Source organism: Poecile atricapillus, chromosome 5 (assembly GCF_030490865.1).
Source record: "Poecile atricapillus isolate bPoeAtr1 chromosome 5, bPoeAtr1.hap1, whole genome shotgun sequence".
In the NCBI taxonomy this organism is placed as follows: domain Eukaryota; kingdom Metazoa; phylum Chordata; class Aves; order Passeriformes; family Paridae; genus Poecile; species Poecile atricapillus.
Window position 1 is genome coordinate 9077560 of NC_081253.1, and position 25105 is coordinate 9102664.

At 39.7% G+C, this 25105-nt stretch overlaps 1 protein-coding gene across 1 annotated transcript; it reads left to right on the top strand.

Moving 5' to 3' along the window:
• The first annotated feature begins 2919 nt into the window (after positions 1-2919).
• CFAP221 (cilia and flagella associated protein 221) lies at positions 2920-24386 on the top strand. The gene is made up of 24 exons (XM_058839548.1): positions 2920-3368; positions 4881-5062; positions 5471-5571; positions 6555-6641; positions 6746-6841; positions 7710-7810; positions 9912-10015; positions 10929-11088; positions 11519-11639; positions 11726-11837; positions 12051-12159; positions 12893-12980; positions 14037-14126; positions 14980-15075; positions 16289-16379; positions 17933-18060; positions 18496-18576; positions 19058-19165; positions 19283-19438; positions 20901-21059; positions 21449-21543; positions 22014-22103; positions 22305-22424; positions 23983-24386. The coding sequence occupies exons 2-24, from the start codon at positions 4927-4929 to the stop codon at positions 24104-24106; spliced, it is 2553 nt and encodes an 850-aa protein (XP_058695531.1). The 5' UTR covers positions 2920-3368; positions 4881-4926; the 3' UTR covers positions 24107-24386.
• Positions 24387-25105: the final 719 nt, after the last annotated feature.

A 25105-nucleotide genomic window follows, 5' to 3' on the forward strand; every position in this document is an offset into this window, starting at 1 on the left:
ACTGAATAAGGCTTCAAAAAAGAGCCAAACTTTGCACTGTGTACCAGTGCTCTTTCTCAAAGCATGACAGTCCTCAGCATGTCTCAAAACATCTTTTACCACCTATTCCAATTTACCACCACCAGACAGGTCAAATTTAATGAAGGGCTGCCCAGAACATATATGTGTTCCAGGTTTACCAGTAAAGTCAATGACTAGGAAAAATCTATGGCTAATTGCCTGTGCGCTGAAAATCCTACCATTGGATTAAACAAGTCATCTGCTGAGCAGCACAATGAAGGAATTTGAGTTTCCTAGCAAGTGCTGCCCTTTCCATGCCCATCTTGACTCCAATTCCTCTCTGTATGTGCTTGTGAATATCGTTGAATTGCAATGCTCTCTCTTTCCCTACACACCATCCTCCTGTCTCCTTGCAATCCCAGAGCAGCAGCATTTGCTTAACTCCACACTAGCTCTGTCCTGTTCATCCACCACACTCACACAGCATCCTTCCCCCCAAAATCTTCCTTGCCCCAGTCCACTAACCTTGTAGTGATTTTCATTTCTTGAAGACATTTGCTTCCCCACAGAGCTTGGTTGAAAATATCAGAGTTAAACAAACTGTTGAAAGGGGGTCTGAGAGGCAGCCAGACAATGTCACTGTAGTAGTCAGAAGGAACCACACTGAAAATGCTGCATCATCTCGGTGGGGTGCCAAATCTTTCGCTCTCTTCCTTTGGCTTAAGGAATATTCTATTATTCCATTCATATTGCAGCATCTTCCCCTAAAAGCCAGCACTCTTTCTTGCAGTTATGTAATTGAGAAAGCTTTGCTTCTGAATGTACTTTGGAGTATGGGGCTTTTTTCCAAAATAGGCCCAGGAGCTGGAGAGTCAATGCTGGATTTTAACACCAGTGGTGTGAATTAATATTTTGTGATCCTCCCATTTTATTCACGTGCAGGATAAGTGTTTGAAAGAAGATGGATGCAAAATAAAACCTGGGAAATTCTCACCTGTACAAACCATTGCTTGACTCACAGCAGATGTCAGCCCAGTGGGACAAACAGGGAGAGCTGGGAAACCTAACAGCAGCTGCAGACTACAAAGGATTATTACCAAGAATTCACCAAGCCCCAAATGGGACATTTGTTTGATTAAACAATAGCTGTGTGTATTTGCATTTATACCTACTCAGTATACCCCTTGTAAATTTGTCACAGCTAGAATTTCTTTCAGGTCTGATATCTAAACCGGGACAGAAACACCTGAATTTGTTCACACAATTTCAAAAAACTTTTTACTTTAACTTTAGGAGTAAATAAAAGAAATTACTTTGCTTTGTACTTCTCTGATTGTAGGATTGTTTACTTATCAAATACTAACCAACTTTGTAAATATTTATTTATTAATACTTAAAAATTCCATTAGTGCTTGAAGCAACTAAATTTTCTCCTCCCTTTGCTAAATAATTAAATTGTTTGCAATGCCTTTACTACAGCTTGACAGTCAGGCCACACATTTTTCATCTGACATTTGGAATACAGAGATGAAATTGAGTCAAGAATCACCTGTTTAAACCCTGGTTAACATTCTTTATTTATATCAGCCTTCCCAAAGAAATCTGGAGCTTTGTAGGCTGATAAATCACTCTTTTCACTTGCGTTTTCCACTGATTTGGTGATTCCCAGGAAATTTACAGAGTGGTTCTCCAGAGCTGCATCATTAGACCCTCCAACATAGAAGCAGACATGGTTTTTGGTTTACACTCAGCTATCACTGTCCAAACAGTCTGATGTACATGTGAATTGTGAGGAGAAATACATTGTATCTTACCTCTATGTTAGAAAAACTGAAAGTGAACAATTGTATTCTTAGAATATGTAAGAAAAAAACTCATTGTGGAAATAATTCTGGCTTTCTGTATTATGCCTATATTTAAGACATCATGTCAAGGGTATAGGAATAGTTTAATAACCCTAAGCAATTACATAATATTAAGTATGGGAACTATGTTGTGGGATCTGAATTTATGATCTGGAGGTTTCTTGCTTACTTTTTTGTCCAAAATGAATGTTGCACTACTTTTGAACACATTTTACCCCTGTGTTAGAAAAACTAGAAGTGATTTATTTTATTCCTAGTGCAGATCAGCTGTCTGAAAAACAAAAAAGAAAGGAAGGAAACTTTGCTTTCTTTGCTTTCCCTTCTCCCCTGTACCCATTTAGGTAAAACCCCTCATAATTTATGGGTGGTATGAAAAATAGACTGAAGAAAAGTTTCCAGGATTCATTTCCAAGGGGTTAATATAACCCCTTAATATTGAAAGCGAGAACACACGAGTAGGGAGAGGTGAGGGGGGAAAGAGAAAAAGAGATGGTTTGGTTTTGTTTTAATAATATTGTAATAAACCTTACAAAATCTGTTTTAAACAAAGTAAGAAAAATTTAGGTGTAAATACACGAGAGCATTTAAAGGGAAAGAAGTGCCTCTGCTTTGTCTGTGGCCACACCGGGAATCCTGAAAACGATGCTTACTGGGGAGGGGGAAAAAAATAATTGTTTCTTTCTCTTTTTTTGTACTTTTGCTATCAGAGGAGCTGGAGTGCCGCTGTGCGGATCCCGCCCTGCCCAGCCGCGAGTGGCGCGGCCCAGCCCGGCCGCCCCGTTGCCGAGCGACCGCCGCGGGGCCGTGAGGGCCGGGCCGGGCCGGGCCGCGGGGCTCCGGGAGAGCTGACAGGGGAACCGGGCTGTGCCGGGGCTCCGGGAGAGCTGACAGGGGAACCGGGCTGTGCCGGGGCTCCGGGAGAGCTGACAGGGGAACCGGGCTGTGCCGGGGCTCCGGGAGAGCTGACAGGGGATCCGGGCTGTGCCGGGGCTCCGGGAGAGCTGCCAGGGGAACCGGGCTGTGCCGGGGCTCTGGGAGGGCTAACACCGGAACCGGGGTGTGCCGGGGCTCCGGGAGGGCTAACACCGGAACCGGGCTGTGCCGGGGCTCCGGGAGAGCTGACAGGGGGAACCGGGCTGTGCCGGGGCTCCGGGAGAGCTGACAGGGGGAACCGGGCTGTGCCGGGGCTCCGGGAGAGCTGACAGGGGAACCGGGCTGTGCCGGGGCTCCGGGAGAGCTGACAGGGGAACCGGGCTGTGCCGGGGCTCCGGGAGAGCTGCCAGGGGAAGCGGGCCGTGCCGGGGCTCCCTCAGGCTGGAGGCCGTGGCAGCGGCAGGTACGTGCTGTGTGTACAGCGATGCCTCTCCCAGCCTCGCGCAGCTGTAGCGGCTTTGCGCCGCATCCTTCGGTGTGGTGAGGGGTGCGAGGAGCTCCGAGAAACGAGAAGGGATTACAAAGCCCGAGCGCTGACAAGGGCATTAACCTGGTCGGAGGGCGTTTGGGGTGAGTTTTGCCATGGGCTCCCACGGTTTCATAGCTCTCTCCGTGGCTTCACACGCACAAAAAAACTCTCGATAGACACAGCTGTCTTGGAAAATTTAAGAACGTCAGGTTCTTAAGAACCTTCTCAGACATTCACAGACCTTAAGGATTTGTCCTGCATTAGCCCTTTGTGCAACACGGAGTGCGTTACTGAAGTTGGTGAGCTGTGATGGCATCATTACTGTGAATTATTGAAAAGGTTACACCAGGAATCCTTTGAGGAGGCTTATGTCTGCCTACACCTTTTCCAACCTTGCATTCCAACTGTGGAATGCTGACTGGGAGAAGGAGGGTGGCAGTGGTATAAATTAAAGCTGAAGAACACAAGTGGAAAAAATGTAAGCCTTATCCTTATGTTTAGGAATCTTTTGCAGTGTTTTTTTCTGAGTTTGGTTGGTCTCCCTACCTCAGAAGAAATTTATTGTTGTGCACAATAATGCAGCTTCTCTTGCAGGTTTTCCATTGTGAGTGGAAAATTTCTGCTTGGAGTTATTGAGTGGAAAATGTTATGAAGGCCAGGGTCCTGGTAGCACATTATTTTAAGCTTCTTGCTTATTTATTATTTAATACTGCACAAAGCCATAAATCAAAACAGCACTTTATGAGCTTGAAGCACCTCTCAAGTTGTGCCTGAAAGATCTAAAGCAGACTGGAAAATCAGACAAATACCAGAGATGAGACCATAAAACGTAATGGGGGATGTAGAGTAATGATTCAGCTTTGAAACTGTTGAGTGCTGAAAATCCCAGCATGGCTTTTGAATTCAGTACTTATTCTCAAAGTATCATGTCTTTTTCTCCATGTGGTTTTCCAGTTCATACAAGAGCCAAGGGCTCTGCATGCTGTATTTACGAAGATAACTTCTGCTGGATGGATCATGTCTGGTGTCTTTATTATGTAAAATTTTCACTTGTCATTAGAGAAGTTTATGTTCTGATAAGTCTGCATACTTAGCACAGGATCTGTAATGCCTGTGGGTTTCTGGATTTACAGTTATCTTCACTGAACAAATAACCCAGATGGTGCTATCCAAACAGAAGATTCAAATGCCAGTTTTCTTATCCCTCATATTAATATTTAAAAATTATAAATTATTCTGCAAGTTAGCAATTTGAGAGATTGAAGGAAAATCTCTGCAGAAATCAGTTCAGATAGTGGAATTAACAGAACCTGCTCTCTCCTCTCTGCTGGGGGACATAAAGGAAGAGAGAGATGTTTTACACACACCTGAAGGAAAATGTCCCCAGCAAGCCTTAGAACAGATGCCCTAAGTGCTAGGCCTTGCAGTGGGAGCAAGGTTTCCATGAAATGGAATCATTCTCTCCTTGTACTTAGCACACATAGAGTAATCTACTTCAGCAGGGAAAAAAAGTAGCTCCCTCTCCTAAATGTTTTTAGGCAGTTTTAGGCAACAGATATTACCAGTGTGAAAGAAGACATTTTGATCATTATGTTGTTTTCATTTGACCCCAGGCACTGAGGAATTTTAGTGCCATTGAGAGCCTGTTTCTGTCCTAACATGGACCTGGTTCAGTCAGGCTCCCCAGACATCACAGTTGCTCAGGGGTCCTTCAAGAAAGTACCCAGTGTCCTGAGCAGCCTCGTGGAGGAACCAAAAAAAAGACGTGCTGTCCCCAATCACCTGCTGGAATCAAGTAAGTTCCTGCTCTCTGACTGTTCCCAACCTTGTGGCAATTCTAGGACACACTTGGCCGTTGTTTTTCTTGTAACTCCCATCCTGTTGCTTAAATTGCAGCTTCCTGAGAGCCCAAATCATGGGAGGGGTAGTCAGAAAATAAATAGTAGCTGTGCTGATCCTGGCTGACCCTAAAGTTTTGAGGTGGCTTGTTGAAGCCATGATGCCAAGAAGTTAACTGGTGGCAGGATCATGGGGTGCTATAACTTTCCATTTATAAATTCATGCCTACTTAAAAGGAGAAATAATATATATTTTTTTTTTCCTTGATAATAAATCAGTATAGCATAACTAGACTGCATCATTGAAAGTACCACTCATCATGTGTGTTTCTGGTCTCTTTTTCTCCTTGTTTTGTGGTCTACAGAGATTTATTTAGAATGTCAGAGGAGCAGGGTTGTACAGGCTGAGCCTGCTGTGTTACACTATGGAGGGTATGAAGTTGGAAAACATCACCAACAGATGCTGGTAAGTTTTGGAGCAGGGATCCCCTTGAGGCTCATAAAAGAACAGCAGAATCTGAGTTGATTTCTTGTGGTCATGAGGCCTTTGGCCTGGGGAGTGCTCTAAAAAGCAGCACTTAAATTCAGTGGAGATGAGTACCAGGCTGTGAGCATCACCCTGCTTTATACTCCCTGATTCCCATGTCTGCATCAGTGCTTGTGATATGTGACTTGCACATCATGAATGAAGGATTTGGACTTTAACTGCACAAGAGACTTGTTTTCAAAATGTCCTTGGACTGTCACCGTGTCTGCAAGCATGTTCACTGGTGGGAAAATTTTGAAAGCATCTTTGGTCTTTTGCCAAGAACAGTTTATTCTGAGAAAGGAAATTCTATGCATAGGTTTGATTGCCTTTCCTTGTGAATGGTTTGGGTATTTCCTTTTTTACTCTCTGCTTTCCCTATGTCTCCCTTTGTTATTCATGTTTTAAATGTCTTGAGACAGAGGTCAGTAGTTACATAGGACTAGGTTCTCTGAATATAATGAAGGTAAACAAATGCAGGAGGATTTACAGGCTGAACTGTCACTATCCAAAAGTTTGTTGGTTGTACACCAAATCACAACCATGAAGTATTATGTAATTCCTGTTATTTGAGATGTCCCTAAAAGTGATCAATAAATTGTTTGTTCCAAATAAAATATTTGTTCCTTTTGCACATAAGCAAAACAGCATCAGAATTTGGTTCAATAGTAGCATCTTCCTAGCAAGACTAACTGTTATTCCTTGATTAAAAATTGTAACTTGTTTCCAAAGAATAAAAATGCAGGATGTAAGTTTTGCATAGCTTTCTTTTAAATTCAGAGCATATTTAGAATCATTTCTGCTAAAGTGGAAATTATTACTTCTCTGCTATGGAAGGTTTTACAAAAAGTACAGTCGGCATTCTTAACTGACCTCTTATATTGTAAAGTGTTTTGTGGTTTGTGTGTTCTTTTGTTCTACAGAAGCTGACAAATATTTCTACCAATGCAGTAAACCTTCACATAATACCACCCCAGACTACGTATTTTCAGATCAAATACAACAAAACAGTAAGTGCCAGAAAGTCTTCACACTGCTCTTTGAATGCAGCACAGGTTTTGTGTCATATAAGCAGCTTTTACATGGCTTCTAATTGTTTTGTGTCATTTTCTAGCACCGGCTTGTCCCTGGTTTGTCCCTTGTGGTTACTGTTGATTTTTGCCCTGATGAATGGAGGTATTACTATGACTGCATCCGACTTCACTGTGAGGTGAGGCTTCATTGCAAAACACAGAGTTGTAATGGAATGAAACAAGTATTGGAGCATGATGATAATGACAAAGGTATAGTTAATCTGCTAGAGACACATAGATTTATTCCCAGCGAGTCTTGATTGGAGTATTTAATTTAAAGAATTAAAATTTTTTCTCTGTAAACATCCCAGAGCAGTAGGTAAGATTATATAACTTATTTTGCTATGCTTTGCTAGTAGATCAGTCTTTGTGCCACGTTGATGTAATGTCTTAGCTGAACAGCTTTGAGGAGCTCTAGAGAGTTGTATCAAGTATGGAAAGTCAGAAGGATACTGAAAGCAGGTAGAATACTAATATTCTGAGGTACAAAACAGTGAAATCTTGAAGATGTTTTATGCCCACTTATTGGCCAGCTACTAGAGAAATGTTTATTTCCGTAACAGGCTGAGAGAGTTGGGGCTGTTCAGCCTGGGGAAGAGGAGGTTGCACAGAGGCCTCAGAGCAGCCTTCCAGTGTCTGAGAGGGACTACAAGGAAGCTGGAGGGGGACTCAGGAACTGTAGTGATAAAACAAGGAGTAATGGGTACAAATTGAAAGACAGGCAATTTAGGTTAGCTATTAGGAAGAAATGCTTTACTGTGAGGGTGGTGAGCCGCTGGAACACAGGGGAGGGAGTTGAGGATGCCCCAATCCTGGCAGTGTTCAAGGCCAGGTTGGATAAGGCCTTGGTCAGCCCAGTCTAGTGGGAGGTGTCCCTGCCAATGGCAGGGGCTGTTGGTACTGGATGATCTTTAAGGTTCCTCCCAATCCTTAACATTATATGATTCTATGATTTACTAATTGTAAGATATAAATATTTGCACTTGTTTGTTTGTGTGTTTGCAGGGAGAGGATACCTTTGCTGTTCCTATGCATGCTTACCCTGCTATGAATGTTGTAGAATTTCCATCATTTATAAATCTGTCTGATGTATCAATTGGTCAGAGGTGAGTTAAAGGATAGAGATTTGTCCACATTTTGCAAGACATGCCCAAGCACTGAAAAATCCCATTTTCCTCTATTCATACAACATAATGTCTTGAAAGTCTTAAGAAAAACTCAGCTATCATCTGGACTGCAAAATAATTCAGTATATGAGCTGTTTCAGGTGCACATTCACCATAAGGTAAATGCTGTGCAAGCTAAACATATATAAAGATGGGCCTGGGGGTTTTTTTGCTTCTTGTGTTTAAAAGTATTTAATGAGCTGGACTTCATCTTACTTTGTCTTTTGCATGGATAGCACTGACTGTTCTCATGAAGTAATCAGTAATATTTGTTAATAGGAACTGGGAAGGGGAAACCAAGAAGGTAGATTCTGTATATTAGGGCCTAGTTGTGCAGTATATTTGCTATATTAGTTGTAATTATGATGATTTTTGTTAGTGTAAAGATTTGAGTGAATTCTAGGAAGTAAAAGTCTTAGCAGGTGGTTTTGTCTTAGCCTATGATTTGAAAGTAACTCATGAATTTTACTGAAGCACAGAAATATGAATAGGGAAGGCACATAAAAGAAACATGCAAAATTCTGCAGTAAAAATGAGCCCAGCATTGCAGAATAACACTTGAGTCTTTTTGTTTGTTTGTTTTTCTAATCCCCTTTAGTCTGTTAAAACTTCAGTGAATCATAACATTGTGAGTTTTTCACAGGACTGAACATAACTCCTGATATTCTGGGGCCTCTAGGCATGATGTGATTCTGTTATTTGCTGTGTTTTAGTGCTGGAGTATACAGAATTTTCATATTCTCAGAATACAGAGAAGATACTAGAAAGAGAACAAAATGTAATTTTAAATAATGGGAATTTTTTTTCAACACAGCAGGGATGCTCAAAGATACTCCTGAGGAAATTTGGAAGAATTTCTGAAGACAAAACTTGTGGTTTCAAACTGTAATTTTTACCAGTATTTTTTATCATTAAACTATTAAAAAAAATTTCTAAAAATGAAAGTTTTCTGAGATAGCTGGTACTTTACAGAATCCAAGAGAATTTGGGCTCAATCCATAGCCCATTAAGTCAATGGAAAAAGCTGCCTTTTACTTCCATAAATGTAGTATAAAATCTATATTCTACCACCCACCATTCTCCCTAGGTACAGAAGGTTCATCAGGCAACAGGTGACATATTTGGCTTGTTTTTAAGGCACTTTGCTGTTCAAGGTTCTCTATACCCTAAAACTAATTTCCTGCCCAGTCTGCCATTGCATCTTCTTAATGAATAGGCCATAATATGGCAGAGAAAAAAGAACAAAATGATTGCTTATTTCTTTAGGCGTTTTAAAATGTGCTTTCCAGAGGAGCACTGTGTGTAACATGCATTCTTTGCTAATCAGCAAGGTAGGATTTCAGTCAGACAGCTGATAAAAAACAGAAATAAGCCTGCATAAATGGATTATGCAGGGTGATAAATGGTGTTGCACCAAAGCTTTTGTGTTTCAGTTTGGTCTATGAAAACACTTGCATGCAAAGGCAAGCCAGGTTGTAAAAATATGTGCTAATACTCCTCATACAACCTGCATGAGACATAAAGGGCTATTTTGAAAATTAGGCCCCAGCATTATTATTTCTATAGTGGTTAAAGTTCCATCATTCTGATGTGCTGGAGTTTTCAACACTTTCTTTTCTCATCATCTTTTACAAGGAGGGCCATGGGAAAAGGCTGATTTCTGGTTCTGTACTCATTGTTGCTCCAGTTTGCATTGTTTGTACTTGCTAGATACTACAATCTAAGAATTTGAGGATAGGCATAAATAACTTAGAAAAAGTAATTTTTAAAAATTTTTCCATAATCAAATTCTGTATGGGTAGGACAAAGTAATGTCCAGTATTAAAATCAAGATTTATCTCTTATTTCCTGGGGGGATGAAATATCTGAAGTATTTTGCTATTTTGGGACAGTGAGAAATTATGATTTTCACAGTAATAAATAACCCACCCCTCTGAATGCAGGTGATTTAGTGCATGGTGTGTATAATACAATTTCCCAGCTTGTAATTGATGGACAATTGTACTTTGATGAATTTAATTTTTCCTTTATCTCTTTTCAGTAAGGAGTATGTTATCCCATTGCAGTGCAGCTGTCCCATAGATTTTGAATTCCACATTGATATTATTCAGCCTCACAGAGCCTTCACTGTCCAGCCAACATTTGGTAGACTGACTTCTTTAATATTCTATTTGTTAAATCTGTATTTATTAAGTGTAGTTACTTGTGACAGTGTATTTGTACAGAAAAATCCTTCACCTCAGGCAAAGCTTTTGCAGGTAAATGCTGCCAGCCATTTGCAGCCTCATGGCAAATATCCATCTTGGCTGTAAGTTTCTTTAGGCAATGCCCGGCTATGAAAAAATGCCAGCTCTGACAAAATACAGGATGTTCCAAACACTCCATGTGGCCTTTATCTTCCCAGAAGAACATCTCTGTAAAAAGGGTCATCCCAGTAAAACCTAAGTCAGAAATTTTGGTAGCCTGAAACTATGGCTGAAGGCCATCTGAAAAGCACTAAAAAGTTTCAGCTCCTACTCAAAGCCATTGTGCTCAGAGTAATCAGAGTGTCATAGAATCACTTAGGTTGGGAAAGGCCCTGAATGTTTAGGAATATGAATGGTGGTTAAAGTGGTGGAGAAAATAATGGAATAGGTAGTAAGGAAATAAGGTCAAGCAGAGACAGGTAATGCATCAAATCCAGTGAGTCCCCTAGCTTGGAAAAGTACAGAGGAATATGTTTATAAATGCTTTGCCCATGAAAGCAGAAAGTGCCAAAGACTTAAAACTAGCAGATGCAAGTGCAAAATTTCTGCATATAAACAGGCAGTCATTTTCACAGCAGTATGAAATATTATAGCCCTACTGTCAAATCTCTTCGCTATTGCAAAATATCTTCTATTATCTAGCAGCAGACAGTTTTTGAAAGATGTTTTGAGACCTGAAAGATTTTCCATGCCTACTGCCGTCCACTTAAACAATTAAGTTGTTTTAAAAGAAGTAGCCCAGAATCAATTCCAGCACACTAAAGTGGGCTCATGTTATATGGACTCTTACTGTTTTTCTCCTCTAATCACAGGAATCATTCCAGGCAATGGAAAAGTCAAAGTAACTGTGAAGTATTCCCCTCTTGAGTATGGAACAGCACAAATGACAATGCAGTTACGGGTTTCAGAGTTTCACTCAAAACCCCATGTGTGTGTATTCACAGGAACGTCAATACCACATCTGGCTCTGAGGTATGTGTGGCTGACAGGTCTTTGAGTGGTTTTTGCCCAGCTCTAAAAGATATTCATGTAATAGGATTTCCTACCCTTTTGCTATGATCATTTTAAGCATTGGTTTCTTTGGAGACTTACAATGCACTGATGCAATTCTATTGTAGATACATGTACCTGCTTTTTTACACTGTTTGTTTAGACCATCCTTAATTTATATGAAATGAAACAAGCAAAATAAATATAATGAGGAGTTACATATCCTTAAAGAAATGTTGAGCATCCTCAGCTCTATCATTCCCACTCATTATTCTTATTTTTTGAGGCCTTGCAAGATGCAGGGGGTTTTGAGTCTTTTGGACTGTACTTATTTTTTTTGTGAAAAAAATTTGACTTATATGCCACATTAGAGAATATTTATGAAAGGAATATGTGTCCTTCTGTCGTCTAGAAAAGAATATTTTGATGAACAACAAAGTCATCCAGAGAAAAAAGCTGTGTCTGGAAAACCCGTGTTGTGGAGAAGAGACCGGTTCAGCCAACTCCAGTTGAAGCCTATTCAAAAACTAAAGGTGTGAAAAGATAATAATTACAAGTACTTTCCTGGGCTGGAAATCTTCCATGTTTCTGTTTCTTCCTATTAATTTATATCTCATAGGAAATTGAATACCAGAACCTCAGAATCCCCACAGACTTGTCAAATCCGCATGCTGTAGCTACTGTTTTGATTCAGGAACCAGGCAAATTGAAGTTAAAGGACATAAAAGAAGGTAAAGTAATTACGCAGCATAAACTTGGTCTTAACATTGTTTGTCACTCTGATGAGGAGCTTGGCTTCAGAATTGCTGAGAGATTATTTCTATGAGAACTCTCACCTTAGCTTTATGTATTAATGGGTATAGTTATCTTGATGAATCTTAATTTTCACAATTAAAAATCAAATCCAAATTGAGGTGTGATATAGCTTTCTGATGTTCCTATAGCCATGTCCAAAGGCAAAGAAGGGAAAAAAAACAGACAGATGCAGGAAGCTATGTTTCAACTAAAAGTCAAACAAAATATTCAAGAAGAAGCAGCAAATCATCTTAAGTGGTAAGTGTTAGTCAACCATGTTAGTTAAGCATGTTAACACGGCTGGGATTTGTTTAACCAAGGCTTCTATGAATGATATCTGCAATATCCACCAGTGCAGAATGCTGCCATTTTGTGTCCTGATACATTTGGTTTAAGTCTAAATTACTGTTGTTTTATTTATTTTTTTTTCTCTCCAGCTAAGAGCAGACTCAGTTGTATTCCATAGTAGTACCCAATGAGGACTTTGATTGCCTTATTGTTCCATTCAAAAAGAAACCTGCTGAAAACCTGGTTCAGCTAACCTTGTAATCAGGCATTTCATCTTGTGCCCTTTAAGGGCAAAGGAAGATTTTGTCATGGTTATCAATAAATCAAGGATAAAATGAATAATAGAATAAGAGCAGAATTACACTTGGAAGTGTTCAGAAAACATGTACATGTAGTGCTGATAGATGTGGACATAGTTTAGTGGAGTGTTGGGCAGTGTTAGGTTAATGGCTGGACTCAATGATTTTAGAAGATTTTTCCAACCTCAATAATTTCATTATTCTATTGTACATCAAATGGTGCAAAGCAGAACACAGTTGGATCTGTAAGCACATCATGGTTTCATTTGAAATCCACAGATCAGCTCTACACTGAATGTCCTGGACACCTAGGCACCCTAGGACAAGAGTAAGTCTGTTAGCCTTTGAATAAAACAAACTGTGCATTAAGTAAAACATTTGTCTTGTCTTCACTGTAAATGCAGGCAAGTTCATAAGGGAAGTGATCCAATCTCTGTAGAGTTTAAAAAAAAGGTTCTTGAAAGCCGACAGAGGGAAGAAGAGCAATACAAGGTTAGTCTTTGATGTTTTTTCTTTAAATTTAAAATCAAACTTATACTTTCAGATTGTGCAGTGCACTAGTGAATTGTATCAAGCTCTCTATGTGTTCAATTTTTCTTCATTAATCAGTGCAAACCTGTGCTAGTTGTGCTTGTTACTGCAGTCATATCTTGATTCTGCCTGTGCATCATTGTTTCAGGGGTTTTATCTTGGAGGTAGACAGAGAGAAGGGTAAGGTATTATCAGAAATGTAACAATATTTGTCCAAGTGAGCAGATTTGCACCCAGCCATGCAATCTCATCAGAGTGCCACATTCCTGCATAATCCTGTCAGCACCAAGGCCACATCCAACATTCTGTTTGTATTGTACCTCTGAGGAGCTGCTGTCCTGAATGGCTCACGTTCAAAGAGCTAGATCTGGTCAGTATTCCCACACAGAGCCATGAGGAGATAATTCATCAGGTTGCACTTCAGCATCTTCATACCCTCTGTCTTTGGTTTCTTCCAGTCATTGCACACTGCTGGTCCTCTTCCACAGAGGTGACAACAGCAATAAGCAATACTTGGTGGTAGGAAATACTTTTCCCAGTGTGCCTCCTGGGTATTCAAGTAGCTTCTGGCATCCCACTGACTTCCAACTGTTTGTGGGAGTGAAATTATTTATACATTGGGTAAAAGCCATTGGAATTAGGCAATATAAATCATTATATTTAATACTGAAAGGAAGGAGATTGAGTGAAAAAAGGATCTAAATTGTGTGATTGATGTATCACTGAATTAGATGTATGTTAACTTTGTTTAGAAGCACCTATTTCCTAACCTGCTGATTTGGCTATGCAGAGCAAACCATGTGTCATTAGGACAGAGGTGTGATTGAAAGAGACCTGAAAAGACATTTTTCACTTTGTTTTACTCGCTTAAGGGTTGCAATAATCACACCCTAAAAGGGAATGAAGTCTGTGTTTTATTAGACACCTCCACAATGTTACATTGTGAGTTTCCCTAATTGTAATGGAGAATAAAATTCACTGGATGATTTGTGGTAATGTGATTTTTCTTTAAATTAGCTCCAAAGAGGAGATCCTATCATAGAAGAAGAGTTTCAGAGGGATGAAGTAAAAGTTTCTTTCAGACGTGTTACCCGGCATGTTGACCAGGTTTGCTCGTATGTTTTTATAGCCTTCTATATGCATGCAAGATTATCACCTCCCAAGCTAACAAACAGCCATAGATTTTTGACACTGAATACTTTCCTCCTGATATTCCTATTTCTGTGTCAGTGCCTTATTTCCCATTTTACTTTTAGGTAGGGCAAGCACCATGCTACATGCACAACTCATCCTCTAATGTTCTGATCTACTATGAGGGTCAAGTGGAAATCTGCAGACCTAACCTGAGATATATATTTCTTGTTTCTGAAAGATCTCTCAAGAGAAGCTTTCTCATGCCTTATTGTAAGATTAAACATCTCACAAGATTTCCAACCTTTACATGCAGGTCAGATTAATAGGAACCTTTCTGGTACTTAGATTTTTTTACCCTTCTCTTTGGTGTCTTTCACTCTTCTTTGGGTATGTGCCATTATTTGAGAAAGGATACTGGCTTTGCTGGGTGCCTGCTTTGAGTCCTTATATCTATTTCAACTTCATGTCTGTGCAAGATAAAGTGTGTATTTGGTAGAGCTGTCCTCTCTGCTGTCCAACTGCCCATGGAGTGCACTAAAGTCAGTCTGTGTTGGTCATTCCTGTGGATGCCACGTTATCTGTGCATTCCTTGTACTACATCTGCAAATACTTGGTGATTACCTCCCATTAAGCCCTGCAGCGAAGGCTTCTGGTTAAATGCCAATGCTGCAAATATTTTCATTGGACCTAATTTCAGTATTTAGAAATAACATATGGATTCAGGCCAAATAATGGCTTGGGATGGAGAAAATTTCTCCCTTATCTAGTTGTATAAAGGGTTGTCCTTTTTCTTTTCTGTTTCTATTTTTAAAAACACACTTTGCAGCAACCAAGTGTCCATCCCACATTCAGCTTGCTCCGTAATGACCCTTGGGACAGCAGAAAGAGGATGCTCAGGAAATTCCAACAAGCAGCATACAAGGTAAAGTGAACATCAACAAGAATGCAGTGTGAGGGTATGACACCTGGGAAACAGCACAAAAGAACATGCAACAAGCACGTCAGGAGTGTTCACAGCTAGCTAAGGATTTGGTAGTTTTATAAATATGTCCCTCCCTCACCAGGAAATAAGGATCTGGAGTAAGTTTGTATTCAACTCATCTTTCATATTGCAATTGATACTAAACAAATGCAGATAAATTCAGATTTTTTTAAAAGTAAAAAATACTTCTGTACAAAATAGAAAGCTTGAAAATGCATATAGAATACTGTACCCAGCTTTGGGCCCCTAATACGAGAAAGACTTTAATAAGCTGGAGTGAGTTCAGTTTAGAGCCACCAAGATTTTCAGGGCTTAGAGCACTTACTCTGTAAGGAGACACTTAATCTGGAAGGTAGAGGGAGAGAGCAGCACCTTCCAACTCCTCTGAGATTACTGATGATGGAGGATCTTTGCAATGCTACATGATGGGAACATGGAAAACAACAGGTAAAAATTCAAAGAAAAGAGGTATAGACCTTGAAACTGAGGACCAGTCAGTAAAATCACTTATTTCATTTGGTTTAAATATTGTCTTGCATCTCCACTTGCTCTTTCCCGGTAAATCTTAATGAAGCAAGCAAATGGAAATGTCCTGGTCTTCCAATGTCCAGTTTGGATAGTCTTTGATCTATTCATAAAATTGAGGTCTTGAAATTAAATGCTCTTTTCTGTATTGTACAAATAAAGAGAGGACCAAATGGCCATCTGATATTAAAACCTAGGATTTTTCATTTTTACCCTGTAGGGTATGGGCAAAAACAGTGCAGTTGTTGTTTACTCTCATTCTCAGAGCCACAAATATTCATATGGCTCTGGTTAACTGACTGTTCACCCTCTGTTTAATCTGTATATGCCAGTAAACACAGCTGAAGGATTAGAACCTAGCCAAAAAAAAAAAAAAAAAAAGTCTGATTAACCTGTAAGTCTAAATTAAAATTTTTAACTGTACGTATTGTATAATGTCATTATAGAGCTGAGATCCATTCTACATCTTTCCTTCCCATTTTCTCCTAAACAGAAAAATATCCTAAAAATTCTCAAATAGAGATGTTTGAGTGAGCTCTGGAGAATAAGTACAGGTGTAACGTATACAGTATTTCTATGGCTGTAAATCTTAGGATGTTTGACTTAAATTTAAAAATCATTCTCTCAGATTTTGATTCAGATTCGTCTAAATCGTTTATTGCTTCTGTTCCGTGGACTGACCAGGGAGGCCAGAGGTCTGGAGGAGGGGTCTGTGTCTGGTAAGGATTAGAAGAACAAGGTGATATTTTGGCCATGGGCTATGATAATTCAGGTTGTGCTGCTGTGTGTCAGGTGCATTACATATAAACATAAAGACAGAGTCCTTAAAAAGGAGTCTTCCAGAAAAATATGGAAGTGTGACAAGGTAGAGGGATAGAGTGATTTAGATTGGATGACCTTAAAGGCCATCCAGTCCAACTTTCCTGCAGTGAGCAGGGACATCTTCAATAAGATTAGGTTTCTCAGAGCCCTGTCAAGCAGGACCTTAAATGTTTTCAGGGATGGGACATCCACTACTTCTTTGGAACTTGTTCCAGTGTTTTACCATCCTTGTTGCAAAAAAATTTCTTCCTTACATTTAGTCTGAAACAACCTTCTTTTAGTTCAAAACCATTACCACTCGTCCTATGGCAACAGGTCCTGCTAAAAGGTGGAAATGGCTGTAGTCAAGATACATTTATTTTTCATACACATTACCATATTTAAGAAATCTGATTACCTCTTCTTAGGAAAGTTAGTTTCCCCTGCAGTTTGTCTGCTTAATAACAGGGCAGAAGCTGTGGACATTCCATCACTGGAATTGTTCAAGGCGTGCTTGGGTGAGGCTTTGGACAACATGATGTAGTGGTAGATGTTTCTGCCCCTGGCAGAAGGGTTGGAGTAGGTGATCTTTAAAGGTCCCTTCTAACCCAAAGCATTCTGTGGTTCTACCTGAGAAGCAATGAAAGGGCAGACAGGACTGTGTGAGAGACAGGGAAATGAACAGATCAGGTGGAGTCAAAGAGGTGAGAGTCGCAGCATGTGAGAAGCTTACTGCAGGGGGGATGGAAGGGGGAAAGACACCTGAATGTGATGAAGGCAAGATGTCTGAACTCAGTGAAATGAGACAGTAGGAACCATGAGACACATTGCCAGGTGGCCAGAACTGGACTGAGTTTTTGTCCTCTTTGTTTTCTCACAGAAGTGTTTTTAATTTTTTATACTGAAATAAAAGTGCTGGTCTGGAAAGGTGACTTGTTATTTAATATCATAGAAGAAAACTGGCTTTGGATGGGAGTCACAGTTGGGTAAATGGGAGACAGAGAAGAATTTGAGTCTCTTATTTCCCATTTCCTTGTAGATACACACAATTTGACAGCTCCTGAGACACACGGCTCCATATTGGGCCTTTTCCTGCTTCTGCAGATAGGCACTTTTAATTCCCATGATGCAGGAGATGCAGGAATGCTGCATATAGAAGGTTTAATGATATTAAGTGTAAGAGAGGCCTCTGACTTGTTTCAGCCTTGTTGAGAACCATGCTGGAAGGAGTGGGCTGTTATGTCTTTTTAGGAAAGGGGAAATTAGATCTGTCTGCTATTCAAGGTATTGTGCTCATATCTTGTAGATGTGACATTTAAAGTCTTTAGGAAGTATTAACTTTTTATGTTAAAATTACTAGACATCCTGGTTTAGGAAAATGTTAAATACATTTTATGGTTTGATTCTATTTCTGAAACAGTGCATTAAGATATATTACAAAATCTTAATATTTGGTTTCCACTCATGACAGAAAGCAGGAGTTTCAGCAAAGCAGAGAAGAGTGAAGAACATAAGGACTTTTCTTCCAGCATATCTGAAGATCGTATATTGCCTTTTGAATTCCCCTTTTTCAGTTCTCATGAACTAGACAGTTATTTGGTAGGTACAATAACCCAAATGTTAGTCAGCACTCCAGATAGAATTTTGTTGGAGACAAAGGGCTGGTTGTCCTTTTATTAAAATTTCGCAATGTGACTGGTGTTCTGGGGTTCTGACAAATTAATTCAGGACTTCAGATTTTCTATGGATTCTGCTGAAAACAGTAAAAAAAATCTTTTCATTATCTTAATTGTATCCTAAATTTGTGAGCAGTACATTAACGTTCAGAGTTAGTTAACATCCGTTTTTCAGAAGAAAAAACAAATAACTGAAATGCTGGAGTCCAAGAAAGAACAGTAGAAATATCAAACTATATAAATCAAATATTTGCATAATTACTTCTATATGTTTTCAATTAGCTGTACACATGGATTGCTACCAATACAAAACAAAATGCCCACCATGTTACTGGTTTTAAATCCTGTTCTCTTTCAGGCACCTGATGCTCTTGGCCTAGTTCCTATTGAATCTGTAGATGTGAAAGTTGAATACATTCTTCCTTTTTATGACTTGAAGGTGAGTCAGTACAGCCCCCTCATGTTTCTCTTACCTGTCCAGTTAAATGTTTCCAGCCTGATTCAGTGCCTTGTGTGCAGCCCAGTAAAAATGTTGCCTTAATAAGGCTATATATATATTATATATATAATTATATATAATATATAATATATAATCTTATATATATATAAGATTAGCATGCTTTTATTAAAACCAAATCTCACCAGTTTCCGTAAGTAACCAGCTTGCAGCCAGCAATTGTCCCCTCTTTCCAGACAGAGATGAATCACCTGAGCTGAAATTATTGTATCACAAATATCAAAGTCCTATGGCTTTTAAAAGTTCTGGTTGTATACCATGTTCTGGGAGAGTATTCCAAGTGTTTTTTACCATGGAGATGTGATTTGTCCATAATAAAGCCAAATGTTCCATACCATTTATGAATTAACTGAAAAGTGATTATTGTCATTTTCTACTGCACATCTTTTTTCTTTGCATGTAGGTTCCTCAGCATTGCAACATTATGAAGTATCAGCCATTTTGCACACACTATGCAGCTACAAGTTACAAGCCTGTAAAACTTTCTCGACCACTGAGGCAGGGAGCCCAGGTAACAAAGTCACTCCCAACCCTACATTTCCACAGTTATTTGATTAATTTTGCCTCAACGTTTTTTACCAAAAGATTTACCGCACCCTGAAAATCTTTGATGTCTGTGTTTTTCAAGGATGAATTGGTTCAAGTTGTTCCTTCTCCTGAGAGGCAGCTGTCTCAGATGACAGATTTTGACAAAGCAGCAGCAAAAGGCGATATCAGCCTATTAAAACTGGTTGCTCCCCAAGCTTTAGTCCACCCAACAGAAAGCAACCCACTTCGTATTTTTGTAAGTATGAGTTAACTTCCATAAAGAACCTAAGAGGGGAGCAGAAGTATCTTGTTTCATCAGAAACCTGATGTGGAATTTGTGGCACATTTTCTTACTCAGATTGGTTCTAAAACTATCCAGAGTGAGAGTAATTCTTCATAGTGCAAGCCCTGATAGATAGGAGTCACAGAGTTCATCCCACTGAGAGGGGCACCATTTCAGTTTAGGGTGGGCTTTGATCAGTTTAGGGAAGGGATGATAAGACAGAATTGCAGTGAAAGCAGAGAAGTGGTGACTCCTCCAGTCTGACACACTACAAATGATCAATGATCATGAGATTTCTGGGAACACCATGGAACCCCTCCCTTCTTCTCCATTTATTTTGCCATTTGGATGTTAGAGGAAAAGCCATGATCTTGGCATCTCAGTCCATCTGTAAGTTCACATTCCTGCCCAGGTAGGTAGGACAGGTGAAGTCTTTTCCTGCTGTTCAGCTGGGTGATTACAGATCTGCCTAATCCTTGGGTAAACTGAGAAAAGTGAAGTCAAACTCTGTTCCCATTGCATCCTGCTGCCTTACAGTTTCTAAGAGTCCTCACAGCATCCCAAACCACATTTCCAGGTTATTAGGCACAGCGATTCAAAAAATCACTGCAACTTGTATGGGAGGCTTTTCTGTTACTGTTGTCATGTAGATTGTGCTACTTGGCACCAACTGCCTGAGGTATTTCCCACAGTGCAGCACAGCCTGGAGGTTCCTAAGGTGCCTCTGAGCAGGCAGAGACAGCTGTAGGGCTCATTGCAGGGCTGTGCATGGGCACAGGCAGATCTCCCAGCCAACATGGCACTTTGTCTGTCTTGGGTGGCTCTGGCTCCCAGCCCTCCCTCGCTGCAAGGGGCCAGAGCCCACTGTGCTAGTCTGGTGATCTTGGCATAACATCCATGATGTAGACTTGTCCTCCCTGCATGCAGCCAGGACTCCAGTGGATGTGCTGATGAGATCCTCTGTGCATCTCTTTCATCCCTCTGTCATATCAGTGTAAGAGCCAGGCACAGCTTGATTCCACAATACCCAGCACTGGGCTTTATCCAGAAACAGATGCTAGTGCAGGGAAATGGATGGCAAAATGGTCACTGGCTTCCACCATAGAAAGTCCATTTTCCCTTCTTGGATTCTGAACTATTCAGAGAATCAACAATGGATTTCAGAGTAATTAAGAAATAGTTTTTTCTTCCAGACTTGGAGACAACAGCTAAATTGCTGTATTTTAGAGAGCAGGGATCATGAATAAATCAGACAAGACTGTAGGGTGAGGGGAAGAGATAGAAAATGAAGGATCATACCAAAAAGAACAGTCACAGCAAGACAAAGCTGAGAATCTGGGGACACTACAAGAGTTTTAAGAACTGGATTTTCATTAATTTGATTTGTTATGGTACTCAAAACAATTTATTAAAACAATCTCTTCATTGTTTCTAGAACCCCAGTCCAGGATTAGTTTCATTTTTACCGCCTTTGGCCTATTGTGAATCAAATATTGAATATCATCTTTGTCCTCATCCAAAATATACCTTTACCAAGGAATGTCCTAAAGGATCCAGTATTCCAGTCACACAAAAGAAATTTCTGGATCATAAGGTATGGCCTTTTGGGTTTCTTGTATGAGTACCTGTCTTGGGTATGTACTTCCTGAGAACTTGCTCTAAGGAATCAAAATGGAAGGTGGAATCATTCTAGATAGAAGATATTTTCAAGTATAAATTATACATGCACCTAAATAGTCAGTACATGGGTCAGAATAACTAGTTCTAGTTAGGCTTAATCCATGTCTCTTATTTATGCCTAAGTGTTTCTTTGCTCTTTCCATGTGTTCACTGTTGTATTTTCACATCCTTACAGTGATGGAAAGATCTTTGAAATATTCAGCTCCCCAAATTCAATTCTTAGCCAAGATGCTGTCCTGCAAGCCTCTCTCCCCACAGCATTATGTATTAGAGGTCTGATTGTTGTATCACTTGTCATTTCAGGAAGTGATTTGTGGAGTAATGGAATGGAGACAATTCTTACCACTGGAGTATTCCACTTTTTCTAACATTCCCACATTGACAAATACAGTACCTAGGTAAGAAAAAATTTGAACATACAATGCCTCTATCCTGCACTAGTTTCTCATACCTGTAACTACATTGATCAGTCACTAGTCCCACAAATGAAAGTGGGCCTACAGGTGGAATTAATTGCTGCTCAGAAATCCAAAACCAACATTAAAAACTCCTACTGAACTCCTAGGAGTGTGGGTTAAGAACAACACCATTAGAAGAAATGCCTAGCCCAGGAAGGAGAATTCCAGTCTGGGCTTTCAATAACATCTCTCCTGGAAAGCTTGTTGACTTATGGACACTTGCACCCAGTGGTAGCCAGCATCTCTCAGGCTCACATTCCCTCATATCACAGCAGTTTCTGGTGCAGCCAGATTTTCCACGAATATTTAAAAGTACGTCATCTTTGTTGTAACTGCAACTTCTGTGAAGCTTCAAAATACGAAAATACCATTAGTATTAATACATTGAACTAATACCATTTCCATCACAGGGATCCTTACAGTTTAGATATGCTTCCAAGAAATGTACCACCAGTGCTATATGACTTACCTGAGAGAGACAAAGAGAACATACTTGACCAGTAAGTTTCTCCTCTATTCTGTATATGATGTTACTGACTATGTCTAAACCACTTGTATGGATGTGTCAAAACCTGTCCCAAGAGATCCTCAAAGGCAAAAGCACAGTTTCTTTTGCATAAAACATACTTATGTTCTTGTTGGCTATAACAATACTTTCAAAAGAACAAAGGCAAATTGTTCATCATCTTACTAATTTCTAGTGAGACAGATGAAGCTGAGTTCAACATGATTCTTACCCCAGAGATGGTGAAAGCTGAATTTCCACAGATTGAGGGGGCACTCTCAGAAGAAGATGAAAAAGAATCAGCAAAAAAAACAAGGTAAGTATATTTTGAAATCAAGAGAGAAGAATAGAATCTGAAGTCAAGCATCCCTTTCAGAACTGCATAGAAAGTCACACTGAGATGCTCTAGGGGCTCCATCACAAGTGGGGTGCAGATTTAGTACTTTGAGCAAATTTGCACTACAAATTCAGTCTCTGGATTTTACTTTAGAAAGCAGGTGTGGTGAACATGATGCATTGGCCTGGATCTCTCTGACTATGGTTATACCAGTAGGATCTAACACTTGAGGCAGTTTACTTGCTTTCTCAGAGATGTTCAACATTCTTGGACCAGTGACTTTTGCTTTTCATTGACCCTTTTGGTTAGATATTTATTAATGCTGGCAGAGAAAAGGGCCCTTAGAATTTCCTCCTGGCATGGTGCTTTTTTCTCTGGCTTTTCTTAGGAGTGTTTCATGCTTGCTCTGCCTGAGCTTCACACTCCTCCAACACACATCACAGCTGACACTGTGGGTGACAAGTGACTGCAGAGCAACACAGGTGAAAGTGCCGAATTCTAGCCTTGGAGCAAGCAAATTCATTTCTGTTAAACAGCTGTCCCCTCTTCAAAGTGGTCATGTTGTGGCTTAGATACCAGGATGTGCAAAATAACCTGAAACTTTCAGAGCTATCAAGAGATTTGAATGTCTGCTTTACTTTTAGAGGGGAATAATTTGATTTGCCTTGAAATCCCATTTAGCTATCAGCCATTAAACTTTTAAACAGTGCTGCATATAGTGAGGTCTCTGACAAAACACTGATTGCTGTCTAGTGATTACTACAGCATTGATTGAAAAGAATTTGATTTGCTCTAAAAATGTAGATGTGTTGCACTCAGTGCTGGTTTTCACATTTTATGACACTGGTTGTCAGAACATGGGGATTTGGGACAGCCTGTGTAACTAAAGAGTGACCTTTTTCCTCCACAGTGATACAGTGCTGAATGGTGCTTTTCCTGGGTGATAACTTTAAGTCTCTTTCTTTTGTAAATCTTAGATATTTTCAGAAAAAAAATAAAATCATTTTCAATATTAGACAATTCTGGGTATTGATATTTACTTGTAGAAATCTTCCCTAGTATTTTGGGTTTTTAAAGAGGGAAGCAAAAGTTTGTTAGAAAACAGTGACGTCCCAATCCTTTATGTTGTCACTGAAAGGTACTTTGTTGTTGTTGAGGGGGTGTTGTTTCACTACATGAAAGAGAACATATTGCTCCTCTACATCAGTTTCAGCGTTTTTGTCCTTAGGGCAAATCAGGTTTTCATGTGGCTGCTCTTGTTCTGGCAATCATAGCATATATTCCTACATGGATAAAACGTAATAGTCAGTTTGTGTTTGCCTGTCAGATGGTTAATTTTCCTAAATGGCCAAGCCAAGAGTTAAGTGTTCTTTCCACAGTTTCACTACTTGTCCAGTTCTGCATAAGTGATGGAATAGCCTCTGTATTCATTATGAAAAAAGAAATTGCGAGTGCCTCTTTCTTTGGATTTTGAAGACATTCCTAAGTAGTTTCCTTGATTATTATAAATACAAATGATGCTTTAAATTTCTTGCAGAAACTCATACAGTGGTTCAGATGGACATTTTCAACTCCAGAAGAATGAGACTGGAGAGAAAGTTCAAAAACATCTGGAGACATTGAAGTTGAAAGCACTTAATAAAGCCCTTATTCTGGGATAAGAGTAATTTTACAAAGTTAATGGCCTAGCCCTGCTTATCCTGTTAATGTAATGAGGCCTTTCCTGTCCCAGCTACATTTACTTTTGTTCAGTGAGGTCAGCAACTTCATATGCAAAGAGAAGAGAATCACCAGTAACACCACCTCTGTCAAGGACTAGGACTCACTGTGCCCACTACCCACTACTGTTGTGGTGTGAAGGACCAGAAAACCTCAGTACTACCATGTAAATAGTTTGGTAATTAATTTACAGCCCACGGTTTTCAAATAAAATGTGAAAGAACCTCATGACCAAAATCTTCTGATTTTGTTTTTTTTTTTAGTTATGACCTGTCCTTGAATTTTTGCAGGTAAGTTGCTAAATCTGAAACTTGACAGTAAACCATACATTTGATATTTTTAAGGAAAAGGAAGCCTTGAACACCATTACTGTTTGCAAAGACAATGTCCAAACAAGTCTCATTAGCTGTTCAGGGATTTAATTCAGTGCACAGGTCTCGAAAGTGTGCCTGGGTTGAGTGAATGAACTGCAGAGCCTCATAAGAAACCTGTAATGCTCTGTATTTCCTAGGAAAGGAGATTTCTCAGTGTATCATCTTGCAGCTGTCTTCTATTTTCTTTTCAGCAAGCTGGACTTTAGACAAAATTATTTTAATCCATAGTGAATTGATTGCTCATTTTACAGTGGTCCAGGTTGTTTGGTCTGAAAAGCACAAATCTTCTGTACTAAAAGGCATGGAAATTACAGCAATACACACTACATTCCTAGGAGCCATACTTCTTTCCAGGCATACTTAAAGCCCCTAAGAGAAGTTTATTTCAGAGAGTGATCAGTGTAGACAAGTCGTAAAAAGCCTAAGGAGATAGAAAATGGGAAAGCAGAGTGAAAAAGCTGCAGAATAGACTGTATTATACTACCTACAAACTATCTCTGCTCACTTCAAAGAAATAAAAAGCTGTTAAGTTTCTGCTAACTGTCTAATTGACAAGGGATTGTTCAG